Genomic DNA, 12,071 nt, shown 5'->3' with positions numbered 1-12,071 from the left:
CAAAATAAGCGCGTAAGTACGCACGGTGTATGCTTCTTTACGCCCAACGTACTCACAAATCCAACATATAACTTTAAGGAACTCATCTTGCCAACTCTCAAAGTAGAAGGGTCATAAGGCTTACCTGAATTTCGGACTGTTACACAAACCCTAAAAGCTCTTGAGATCACAATTACCATTAGAGGAGGTGGTAAGAAACTCAATCACGTTGTCTCCATATAGGGGAATTGATGCATCTTATTTCTCCAAAGTTTACAATTTGGTTCCCTAAGTTTGCTCATTTTACTAATTTCACCATAAGATCATATTTATGATTTTTAACTTAGATATTGACATAAAAAGTTCACCGTCATACATTTTTATAAACTTGGCGGTCTATATTCCATTAATTGAGTCAACCTTTTGGTCAACTCACGTTGCCAACTTACTATTTTTTCCCTCTATTAAAAAAAATGTTATTATTTTCACTTATAATTTTTTAAACTTCATATCAACTAATAATATGATTATTCTTTAATGATTTAATTAAATAAATAATCTTTTATTTATTTACTTTATTAATTTAAAAATCTAGTCTTAACTTTTTAAACTTACCTCATCCAGCTCCTCTCCAAACTTTTTAAATTCATATCAACTAATAATATGATTATTCCTTAATAGTTTAATTAAATAAATTATAGGATGTTACAAAATGAAAATATAAAAAATAAAGGAATATATTTATAGTAAATACTTTATCTAAAGAATAATAATTTTATGAAAACAAATTGATAAAAAAAACACAAATATATAAAAGAAATTGTAAAAAATGTTTTTTTTTTTTTTTTTTATTTAAATAAAGATATCCTAAAAAACATACATAAAACGCAAATAAATAATATTTACAAAACTATTTTTGAAAAATTGATTCAAATAAAAAAATTTGTAAATATATATATATATATATATATATATATATATATATATATATATATATATATATTAAAAAATTAAGTTTTTAAAATATTTTAAAATTTGTAAAGTTTTCTAAAAACCAATTTGGACCAAATTTATAGTAAAAATGGGTCAAAATGTAAAAAGAAAAAGTAAAGAGTTAGTTTCGTAATAAAGAATTAAAATCTAGGTTAAAACGGTAGAAATCAAAAGTTAAGTTTGGAACCGTTTTGTAAGAGAACCGTTGGAACTGGGAAGTTGAAAAGGTTGGGTCGGTGGTGTGTTGGCGCTTTATATTATCCCCTTCGAACTCTTCCATTCTTCACTCTTCCGGCTCTTCTCCAAACTGCCGGAGACTCATCCCGATCTCTGTAACTCCGTTTCACCGAGACCCAAGCAACCACCCCATCCTTCGCAGGACACTCACAACCATGTCTACAATCCAAAGACATTATCAAGGTCTCTGTAAGTTTTCGTTCTTCTCATTTTTCTCTTCTGCCTTTTATTTTAGATCTCTAGGGTTTTTCTCTAATTAAAGATGTTGAAATTTCCTCTGTAAGTTTTCATTCTTCTCATTTTTCTCTTCTGCCTTTTATTTTAGATCTCTAGGGTTTTTCTCTAATTAAAGATGTTGAAATTTCCTCTGTATGTATAGATAAGACAAAAAAAATACAAGCTGTTTTTTTAGTTTTCTTTCTTCCGATTGGGGTTTCTACTATTACCCAGTCTCTTTCATGGTCTTTCCATTGGCGGGTTAAAATCTGTTTTTCTAAGTGCACAAGTTGTATTGCAACATAAAAACAGAAGGAACCTGCATAGTTTTTCTTGATTAAGCGTGTGTTGTAGGCTTTTTTCAGAAGATGTTTATGTGGTTTTGTTGATCTGATCATGTATTGTGTGTTTAGAGACTCCATCACCTAATGTTTATTATGTTTCCTATTTCGTGTCCACTGATTTACATTTACATATACTAATAAGATGATAACTTTGGTCGAAATCTTGGATCTAGTCATGGTTTGAATATGTTGATAATTCTTTTGCTATGGTGTTCAGCTGCCCTTAATCTGGGATGTTCCTCTGTAAGATCATTTAACAAGTCAAAGAAACAGCAATACCAGAAGGTATCTAAGCCTAAGAACCCAAGATTCCTGCACATATGTTCAACCTCCATCTTTTTGATTAAATGCCTGGTAAATCAGTTGAAGCCCAGACTTCAAAATTGAACTAGGAACTTGGATAGGTTGAGATAGAATTTAAGTTGTAAGCAAATGGAGTTCAGGAGATGCTTCATTGAAGAGGATCTAATTTTCCTCTACACATGTTCATATAAGATTTTCTCTCTAATTTTCTGCTTTTGTTAAACGTGCAGACCCCTGAGATTCTTCAGTTGTCAAAGAAGAAGATTAAGGAGAAGCTAAAAGAAGTTGATCAAAATGGTAAATTCTTTTGGTAGCAATTAGTAATTTTAAACAGTACAAAATGAAACTTTATAATTTCAACTAGAGAATAGTACAATTCTTTTATGATATCTGTCAATTGTCATGCCATAAACTATTACATATATCAAAATGGAAAAAATGCCATAGGAACCAATTTTATTTTATTCCATTGCTATAAAGTTTGAAGAAAATAAGAACACTATTACATTGGTTCTTGAATCTTTACTTTAAGTCCTTACAGCTTATATCAGATTGTGTATTGCTCCTTATAAGGCACATAACCCTTTTTTTCTTTTTCATCAATTGCTGCACTGATAAATTGCTACCCTGGATAATGATGTCTTTAATTTTTCTGGATTTGTCTGAGAAAAGCTAGCCTCATCTTTTGACTCTTTATATGTATATGCAATTAGGCATACCATTTTCTGATATCAGCAATAAAGCAGTACTATTTAAATGTTATCTATTAATTTCACGTTAAGCATTCCCTTCTCTTTTACTTCTGTTGTGGAGGAGTCTGGGAGTTTCCTGCTACAGTTAAACATGTCCTTATTGTCAGGTTGGTGGTTTAGGTCCCAAAGGGAATCTTTTTTGCAATTTTGGTCCTTATTTTCATGGTTTAATAAGGCTTTTGGTACTTGGGTTGTCAACTCTAACAACCCAAATGTTAAATTTATGAAACTGACCATTTTGTCTCTCTCATCTTAATCTCTTTCATTTCTATTTTCATCAGAATTTCTCTCTCCTTAAACACTTTTAAATAGAATCTTTTTGAAATTATACTTCTCATTTCATGGTGTCAAAATCCTAAATGTCTTCATTGTCTATGCCATTCCATGTTCAAGGAGCATCAATTTACGCCTAACAAAATTCATCACTTTTCCTAAAAAATAAATGTTCTATATTTTTAAGGAGCATAGCTATTCCAGTATCCCTTAATTCCTGAAAAGATTCTCTAAAAAAGAATATTGTTTGTACTTTTAGTAAGTACTCATTTCACGGTTTCATAACATTTTTGGTCAATGGGTAACTTTAACAACACATGTGTTATAGAGGATCTGGATTTGTTGAGGCTTTGTAGTAGGATAACTATTTGATCCCATAAACTCATTAACTTTTCTCAATTGCAACAGCTGAAAGGTTTGGTTTTGTTTGTGATAGATCCCTAACATGGAGCAAAGAATATGTGCTCTAAATCAGCATGTTGTTTTTCTTTCTTACCTTTTCTATTTGGTTCATAGAAATTTGAAGGATACGGAATGAAATTTGATCCCATCAAAACTCCCTTAAAATATGTTTTCAAAGGATTTTACCAATAATAGCCACTTTACTTGGAACAATGACTGGGAATATTACAATAAACCTCAAACAAGAACTAAAACTCATAAGTTAGCTTTAATAATGGACCAAAAGTGTAACTTGATATTGTTTCTAAGTTTGTGTGTTGTGTATTCTTCTGACAAATTTATGCCTTTCTGTATTAATCTTTTTAAAGGATCAACATGGATTGATTGCTTCTTCTGTTTCCCATGACTTCAGATCCAATTCAAAAGGCAAGTAAATTTACACTTGTACAACCACAAACTACAATTCTAATTAAAATTATCACATTGTGTACACACAGTAAACCCTCATCATTTTATCGCCATAGTTAATGAATCTGTTGTTAAAGACAGGGGAATGTTTTGCTCAACATATCATCATCAAACATGAAATTGCTTGAAACCAACTTGACATATTTCTCATTTGGTGACAGTTGTTCAACCTTTGAATTTAGACACTGAAGACTGCATGGAAAACTCCTTGAGCACTTTATTTAGTACACCTGGTAATTCTTTACACAAGACATATTTCTATTTAGTCAATTCTTTTGTTTACTTAGAAAGTATACTTTTATTGTTTATTGAATTGGGACAACAGGGAAAATAAATTGCAAATGGTGTGGTTGAAATGTAAAAAACAAGTGCTAATAATCATTTCTCTTTTGTGAATAAAAATATTTTTTTATACATGAGAATTTTGTTAAACCACTTCAATTTTTTTGCATGAATCTATTCATTTAGCTGTGATGCTTGAACAAGCATCTTATTGTTACCTTTTATTTCAACCATTTCATCTTATTGTTAGGTTAAGAAGTATGTATTTCTTTTTAGTGATCTATCTGTAAAAGAAATAATTTTCATTATTGAATATCAAATGTAGCTTATTTATTTATTTTTTTTCAATTTTGCTTTTTTCTAATAAAGAAACATGGAGTCATATTCGGGAACATGTCTGTTTTGATATAGGACAGTAAGTTAGTTCTAAATAAAGTTTTATAAAATAGTATTATGCTGAAATGGTTGAAATTACATTATTACCCTCGTTGGACACAGGCGGTAGGTTTTTAGGCATCTATCAAAGCCAAGCAATGCAACAAATTAAATTTGTTGATGAATGCATGCTATGATAGACATGAGGTAAAAAATTTCATTATATAACAAATGTAACCAGTCTTTTTTCATTTTTTGAAATCATGAAAAAACTGTTGTTTCTTTTTGAAATAATAGGGGATTGATTGTATTTGTCATTTGTACAGGATAACTTGGAATTCTTGGATGATATCAATAAGATAAATTTATGTATCTATTAATCAGGAAGGCTTATTGATGCTCAATTACTTAAAGGTAAACAATTTACGAAACTATCTTTAACTTTTTTAGTTTTTCATACTCTGAAGAATGTAATTAATCTGTCTGATATAAAATATCTTTCATTCGTTTTTGTTTTACAGCATCTTAGTTTGTTTCTTTCTCTTACAGTATTCTACTTTAACTTTTTCTTATTACGGAAATGTACTTTGAAAACCTTCAGCTGTCTACCCAATTATATCATTGTACTTTCATTTTTTTTCTTCTTAAAGCATCATGCTTTGAAAGTTGTACCAGATTTTAGCATTTTTTTTTCTTAGTGTGACATTATACTTTGAATATTCTACCCATTTGTTGATTTTTTTTTTTTTTTTTTTTTTTGTAAAATCTGATTTTAAGCGTGTCTGGTAGGCTTATTTCAGAATGCGTTTTTGTGGGTTTGTTGATCATTTGAAAATTTTAATGTGTGTTTGGATGTTTTTTGTTCGTCTGGTCGTTTGAGAATGTATTTCAAGTTTTGTTGGTAACTGTTTAGTAAGGCCAAAATCAGAGTGATAGTTCTTTTTCTTATTTATTCTTTTTAATTAGTTTGTTTCAAAGCTTTATGCATTTATTTTCACCATGTTTGGATTGCTGTTTTCTTAGTACTACAAAAAGGTTTGTCTTGGTCTTCAAGGTTATTCACACTGTGAGGTTAATTTTTTTATAGAATGATGAAAACATCTGCATGGTTTCCATCCATAACATAACCTCAAACTTTTTGATTTTGTCAAAGAAAAAAAATTTGAATTCATGTGTTAATATACCCTTGGTCACTACAAATACTATTTTTCGGTACACTGATGCACTTTATTTCCAAGTATTTTTAATTCATGATTCATTAATAATGCAGATAGATAGATCAACAATATCCTAACAGTGGATTTTTAAATGTACTTCATTCCATTTTGTTATACTGATTTCCAACGTCTTATCGTCTCTGTTGTAAAGTACTTATGGAAAGTTGGAGTGAAAAAAAAAAGTTAACCTAAAGATTCTCCAATCATTGGCCACTTTTAAAAGTTTTTATTTTTTATATCGACTAGTTAACTCTCATGCTACTCTTATTGTTATGACAAAAATAGCATGCCACTTTCATTTTTTAAACAAAAATATGCTACTTTTAGTGTTATATCAAAAATAGTATAACATTTAAGGTTTTGGTTAATTATGCAAGCTCATCTAAGGAAGCATAACAAGTTTGTAGTTTGAGGCTGCAAGTGGCTATTTCTTTTGGATTTAGGCTGCATGTTTGTGATGCACTTACATTAATGGGTGATGAATCAAAAGAAGCAGATGTTGCATCTATGATCAAAACAGTGAGCCATAATTCTTGTTTATAAAAGTTGTGGAATTTTGTTGACCTTAACCTCATTACAGGCTGCATGTTTGTGAGGCACTTGCATCTATGATCTTTTACCTCTCAGTTTTGTAGATCATGTAGCCTTTAATCAATTTGTATAGTAATTACAGGTGAATGGCATTCCTCCTGGATGTATTTCATGATTTCTGCCATTTGATTATTGATTTCTTTGCCATATGAATTGTTGGTTTTTTTAGGTGTTTGGTTATTGCAGTGTTGTCATGACTGCAGTGAAGTCATCTGGTTGTGTAAGAGATACTTTTTAATGTTGCTACATTTAATGTTAAGAGGCAAGCCTAATTGTATTTAACAAAATGAGAGACAAACATGGCCATCATCCTTGTCTTCTGATAAAGTGTAAGTTATTTTATGGCTAACTGCAATTGTTTTTTCTTAGCAGTTATTATTATACATTACAAACTGGATTTTTGGAGAAAATATGCAAACCTATAACCAATATATAAACATTTTAGGATTGTAACATTGTTGTCTTAAAACATGAAACATCGTTAACACGTGAGTATGCTCTCCTTGCAATCGGAGCAATTCTGATAACTGGTCTAAATGTTGCTCGCTTGGCTTTGTGTTGGCATCTAATACAAAGAAAATATAAACTTATAGGGATTTTGATGGTCTATCAAGGCTTTGCTGTTTTACCAACTTATAGTCAATGTTCCTTATTATAAAGACTGTTATTACGAAAAGCTGATTTAACCTCTTATTGCTTTAAAATGTGTCTGAATAATATGTTACAGATAAAGATATGCAGCTGAAAATCAACCAAAACTTACAATGAGGAAGGCCAAGTGAGCAATCTTGAATCATTCTTGTTTTATGTATTTCCAGAAATACCCTTCTGTTTTTAAAACGTGTGCTTATTTTTTATTATCTTCAGGAAATGATGTGCTTTTTTAATAAAAAAGATGTTGAATACTGCATGGAAAACTCCTTGAGCACTTATTTAGTACACCTGGTAATTCTTTACAAAAGACATTTTGCTATTTAGTCAGTTCTTTTATTAATTTAGAAAGTGTACTTTTATTATTTATTGAATTGGGACAACAGGGAAAATAAATGGCAAATGGTGTGATTGAAATGTAAAAAACAAGTGGTCAATATAGAGAGGTAATAATCATTTCTCTTTTGTGAATAAAAATATTTTTTATACATGAGAATTTTGTTAAAACACTTCAATTTTTTTGCAGGAATCTATTATTCATTTAGCTGTGATGCTTGAACAAGCATCTTATTGTTACCTTTAATTTCAACCATTTCATGTTATTGTTAGGTTAAGAAGTATGGATTTCTTTTTAGTGATCTATCTATAAAAGAAATAATTTTCATTATTGAATATCAATGATCCCCGAGTGTAGCTGATTGTTCAATTTTGCTTTTTTTTTTTTATAAAGAAACAACATGGAGTCATATTCGGGAACATGTCTGTTTTCATATAGGACAGTAAGTTAGTCCTAAATAAAGTTTTATATAATAGTATTATGCTGAATTGGCTGAAATTACATTATTACCCTCATTGGATACAGGTGGTAGGCTTGTAGGCATCAATCAAAGCCAAGCAATGCAATAAATTTGTTAATGAATGCATACTCTGATAGACACGAGGTAAAAAATTTCATTATACAACAAATGTAACTAGTCTTTTTTCATTTTTTGATATCATGAAAAAACTGTTGTTTCTTTTTCACATAATTTGATTGTATTTTTCATCTGTACAGGACAACTTGGAATTCTTTGGATGATATTTTATAATTGAGACTTACTGTGTTCTGCATTATTGATAAATTTATGTATCTATTAATCAGTAAGGCTTATTGATGCTCAATTACTTCAAGGTAAACAATTTACAAAACTATCATTGACCACTCTTAAAACTTTTGTTATTATTATTATTATTATTATTGACTAGTTTACTCTCATGCTACTCTCATCGTAAATTTGTAATGACAAAAATAGCATGCCACTTTCATTTTTAATCAGAAGTAACATGCTACTTTTAGTGTTATATCAAAAATAGCATGCTAATTTCATTTTTAAAACAAAACTTGTATGCTACTTTTAGTTTTATGACAAAAATACCATGCTGCCTTTATTTTTAAGGAAGCATACATAACAAGTTTGTAAAGAGGTGAATAATATATAGTTTCTCTTCTAAATAAACTGTGAGTGCATGTAACAACCAAGTGGCTATTTCTTTTAAATTGAGGCTGCATGTTTGTGAGGCACTTACATTAATGAGAGATGAATCAAAAGAAGCAGATGTTGCATCTATGATCCAAATAGTGAACCATAATTCTTGTTTAAAAAGTTGTGGAATTTTGTTGACCTTAATCTTATTACAGGCATTTGATCAATTTGTATAGTAATTACAGGTGAATGGCATCCCCCCTGGATTTATTTCAACTCATATAATTGTTAAATCTTGGGAAATACATTTAGAAAAAACTCTTGTTCTCATAATTACAGACATAAACATCTATTTCCAATAACATGATTAATATTTCATAACTTCTGCCATATGAATTGTTGGTTTTTAGGGAAGTAACAACCATCACCTTGTTTGTTCACCAAAAACCAGATGAAATTGTTGGATGACATGTTTGATTTTACATAACAGTGTATATGTATGATAGGAACTTTATGTATTTTTCAGTTATTAAGGCTTATTGATGCTCGCTCATCTAGGTGTTTGGTTATTGCAGTGTTGTCGTGAATGCATTGAAGTCATCTAAGAGAGACTTTTTAATGTTGATGCATTTATTGGTAAGAGGCAAACATTACTAAAAGGTAACAACTTACATAACTTTAATTCTTCAGCACTTTTAGTTTTCTGTACATTAAAGACTATAATATTATCTAATCTTTCAGGAGAGAATGCATATCCTATGCTATGTGGGATAGATTAGTATTTAACAAAATGAAAGACAAACATGGCCATCACCCTTGTCTTCTGATGTCATGGATTTTCTTAAAGTGTAAGCTATTTTAAGGTGCTAACTGCAATTGTTTTTCTTATTATGACATTAATTATACCTTTAATAATCTAATGATTTATATTGTGGTTAGTTTTTTTTACTCTTTTTTCATTGTTTAATTATCTATTTGAAAAATAAAAAAGCGTATGGTATGTACAGACATGAGATACTTTTTTGTGTATGCAGCTTAAGATGGACCTACTTCCTGTTATCTGGTTTCATCAGAAGAAGAGTCTTAATACTAAGTTATATTGTGATTTTGCTGTGAAGTTGCATCATATACATATAGTTATTATATACGCAACAAACTGTATTTTTGGAGAAAATATGCAAATTTATGCAACATTTTAGGATTATAACATTGTTAAACGAGAATCAGATCTCTTTGCAATCCTGATAACTGGTCCAAATCTTCACTTGCATCCATCACAAAGAAAATATAAATTTATAGGGCTTCGCTGTTATAACAACTTAGAGTCCATGTTGCTTATTATAAAGATTGTTATTACGAAAGCTGAATTTACCTCTTAATGCTTTTAAATCTGTCTGAATGTAAAGATATGATGTGAAAATCAACCAAAACTTACAATGAAGAATCCGATAAGGAAGGCCAAATGAGCAATCTCTTATCATTCCTGTTTGTGTATTTCCATAAAAATCGTATGCCTGGTATTTCTTTTCAAAAGATATTTTCTATTTAGTCAATTCTTTTTTTTATTTATAAAGTGTACTTTTTAATTAATATGGAAAGGAAATACCACATGGTGTGGGTTGAAATATGCTAAAGACAATTGGTCAATATAATGAATGAGGTAATAATCAAATCTCTTTTGTGATTAAAAAATTTATTTACATATATGAGAATGCTGGTAAAAAACTTCAATTTTTTTTTGCAGGAATCTCTTCATTCAGCTGTGATGATTGAACAAGCATCTTATTAATTTAGCCAAACCAAATACATGTTAAGAAAGTATGGATTTCATCTCATTCACTATATTATACTTTCTTCATTGAAATTGTATATATTTGGAAAAAAAACACATTTGTTTTGCATCACCATAGTTACTGATTTTGTTGCTGTGGTAGTGATAGAACAAGGGCACAGTGTTGTTCTTCTAGAGAAAGGGGAATATTTTGCTCTAAATGCATCTAAGATTACTACATTATACTTTCTTCACTGTAATAAGATTACAAGTATTTGATGGAGCTATTGCCTGATGTTAAGTAGCTTATTGTTATTTTCTTAAGGCGGATTGGGATTGAGATTGGGTATAAATACATTATATAATTTTTCTGTATTTATTTCTACAGATACAAATAAATATTGAGAAGCAGCTACAGCTTAGCCAACTATTGGTTTTGTGTCTGTTGTATATTAATTTCTCCTTGTTGCTTTTTATAAGTTGGATTGTATAACATTGCAACAGGAATCCTGTATTGGAATTGTTGATCATGCATATTTATTATAATGTTGAAGTTTTAAATCCTCTTTTTAATGCTGCATTTATTTTATTAAACTGCAGTTAATCTTTGTGAATCAGTCTTCTGCGCATGCCACAGACATTGGTAAGTGTAAGTTTCAGCCTTTAAAACTTTTAAAAAAATGCTTAAATTTGTGATTAGTTGATGATAGTGGGCATCCATGATGTGTTATCAAATAATTGCACTGATAAGATTGTTTAGTGTTAGTTAATAGGTGGTTGGAGGGATAGCTGAGCTAGTGCCATCTGTGAAGCATCACCAATTTAGTGTTTGACTTTCACTAACTCTGTCTTCTTGTTATCATGAAAACAGACATGAGTTTCTGATATGAGCTGGTTAATCTTTTCATGATTTCTGCCATTTGATTGCATATAAACTGGTGCTTCTACAGAAGTAACAAACAACCAGATGATGTTGCTACATTATGGTATACGAGTGCTTTCTATTTTCTTATTCATTTTTTTTTTCATGTCTACCAAAGTTGAATCTTTTCCTTCCACTCTTTCCTTTTCCTACGGAAGCTTGTCTGCAAATGTTACTGGTGGAAGTCCTGAAATTAAGTTGTATCCATCGGATAATGCCATTTGTTTCATCATATATTATTTCAGTTATCTTCCTTTGGCGTACTATGGAAGCTCAGTTGGATTTTACCAAGGAGTAAGAAACTCAAGTTTATGTATGATAATGATTTGATCACATAAGTCAAAACTGTTATTTCTTTTTGATATAATGGGGGATTGTATTTATTTGTGTTTGAAGTTGTTGGTTGGATGACATGGCGGAATTGAGACTTACTATATAACAGAGTGGAAAGACTGTTGTTGGTTTATGATAAATTTGTGTATTTTTCAACTAGTAAGGCTTATTGATGCTCAGTTAGGTGCGTGGTTACTGCAGTGAAGTGGTCTGAGAGAAAGACCGTTTAATAATGCAAAGAGGCAAGCATTACTTAAAGGAAACAATTTACAATGTTTTCTTCACAACTTTGTTGACCAAAAGTGATATTGATAAATATTAAACAAGTAAGGAAGGTGTGGAGTGCACACTTATTTAAGTTTATTCAAGATTAAAAGTAGACTGTCATTTAGGGGGCAGCGCCCTAAGGAGCGGGGTCCAAGGGGCAAAGCCCTTTGCTGGTATTAATCCAAATGTAGAATATTTGACCTGTTTTTATGCTTGGTATTAATCCTTATAG

The 12,071-nt window shown here is 30.2% G+C and overlaps 1 protein-coding gene across 18 annotated transcripts; it reads left to right on the top strand.

Annotated features, from left to right (window-relative positions):
- Positions 1–1,173: 1,173 nt before the first annotated feature.
- LOC145048648 (uncharacterized) lies at positions 1,174–11,712 on the top strand. 18 transcript variants are annotated; one of them, XR_013682992.1, is made up of 18 exons: positions 1,174–1,398; positions 1,987–2,054; positions 2,303–2,369; positions 3,868–3,925; positions 4,129–4,200; positions 4,748–4,831; positions 4,951–6,761; positions 7,160–7,210; positions 7,300–7,377; positions 7,470–7,529; positions 7,610–7,700; positions 7,814–7,862; positions 7,946–8,024; positions 8,138–8,254; positions 9,122–9,206; positions 9,288–10,364; positions 10,918–10,960; positions 11,189–11,712. XR_013682992.1 is itself a non-coding variant. In XM_078997205.1 (18 exons), exons 1-5 carry the CDS (start codon positions 1,365–1,367, stop codon positions 4,819–4,821), a joined length of 315 nt encoding a protein of 104 aa, XP_078853331.1. In that variant the 5' UTR covers positions 1,174–1,364; the 3' UTR covers positions 4,822–4,831; positions 4,951–5,038; positions 6,602–6,761; positions 7,160–7,210; positions 7,300–7,377; positions 7,470–7,529; positions 7,610–7,700; positions 7,814–7,862; positions 7,946–8,024; positions 8,138–8,254; positions 9,122–9,206; positions 9,288–10,364; positions 10,918–10,960; positions 11,189–11,712. The 18 variants fall into 18 exon arrangements, 13 of the variants coding, with proteins under 13 accessions (XP_078853331.1, XP_078853327.1, XP_078853324.1 ...); XM_078997205.1 differs by lacking the exon at positions 3,868–3,925 and having other exon boundaries at positions 4,951–5,038; positions 6,602–6,761; XM_078997201.1 differs by lacking the exon at positions 3,868–3,925 and having other exon boundaries at positions 4,951–5,038; positions 6,422–6,761.
- Positions 11,713–12,071: the final 359 nt, after the last annotated feature.

This window comes from Lactuca saligna, chromosome 5 (genome assembly GCF_052625555.1).
Source record: "Lactuca saligna cultivar CGN05327 chromosome 5, ASM5262555v1, whole genome shotgun sequence".
In the NCBI taxonomy this organism is placed as follows: Eukaryota; Viridiplantae; Streptophyta; class Magnoliopsida; order Asterales; family Asteraceae; genus Lactuca; species Lactuca saligna.
The sequence above is the reverse complement of the archived record's forward strand: the minus strand, read 5'-3'. Positions and strand labels throughout refer to the sequence as shown.

Excerpts from the sequence above, each read along its gene's own strand:
- LOC145048648 (XM_078997205.1), top strand. The coding sequence starts at position 1,365 with ATGTCTACAATCCAAAGACATTATCAAGGTCTCT. Across the intron at positions 1,399-1,986 it reads AAGACATTATCAAGGTCTCT|CTGCCCTTAATCTGGGATGT; the intron begins GTAAGTTTTCGT and ends TATGGTGTTCAG. Across the intron at positions 2,370-4,128 it reads AAAAGAAGTTGATCAAAATG|TTGTTCAACCTTTGAATTTA; the intron begins GTAAATTCTTTT and ends ATTTGGTGACAG.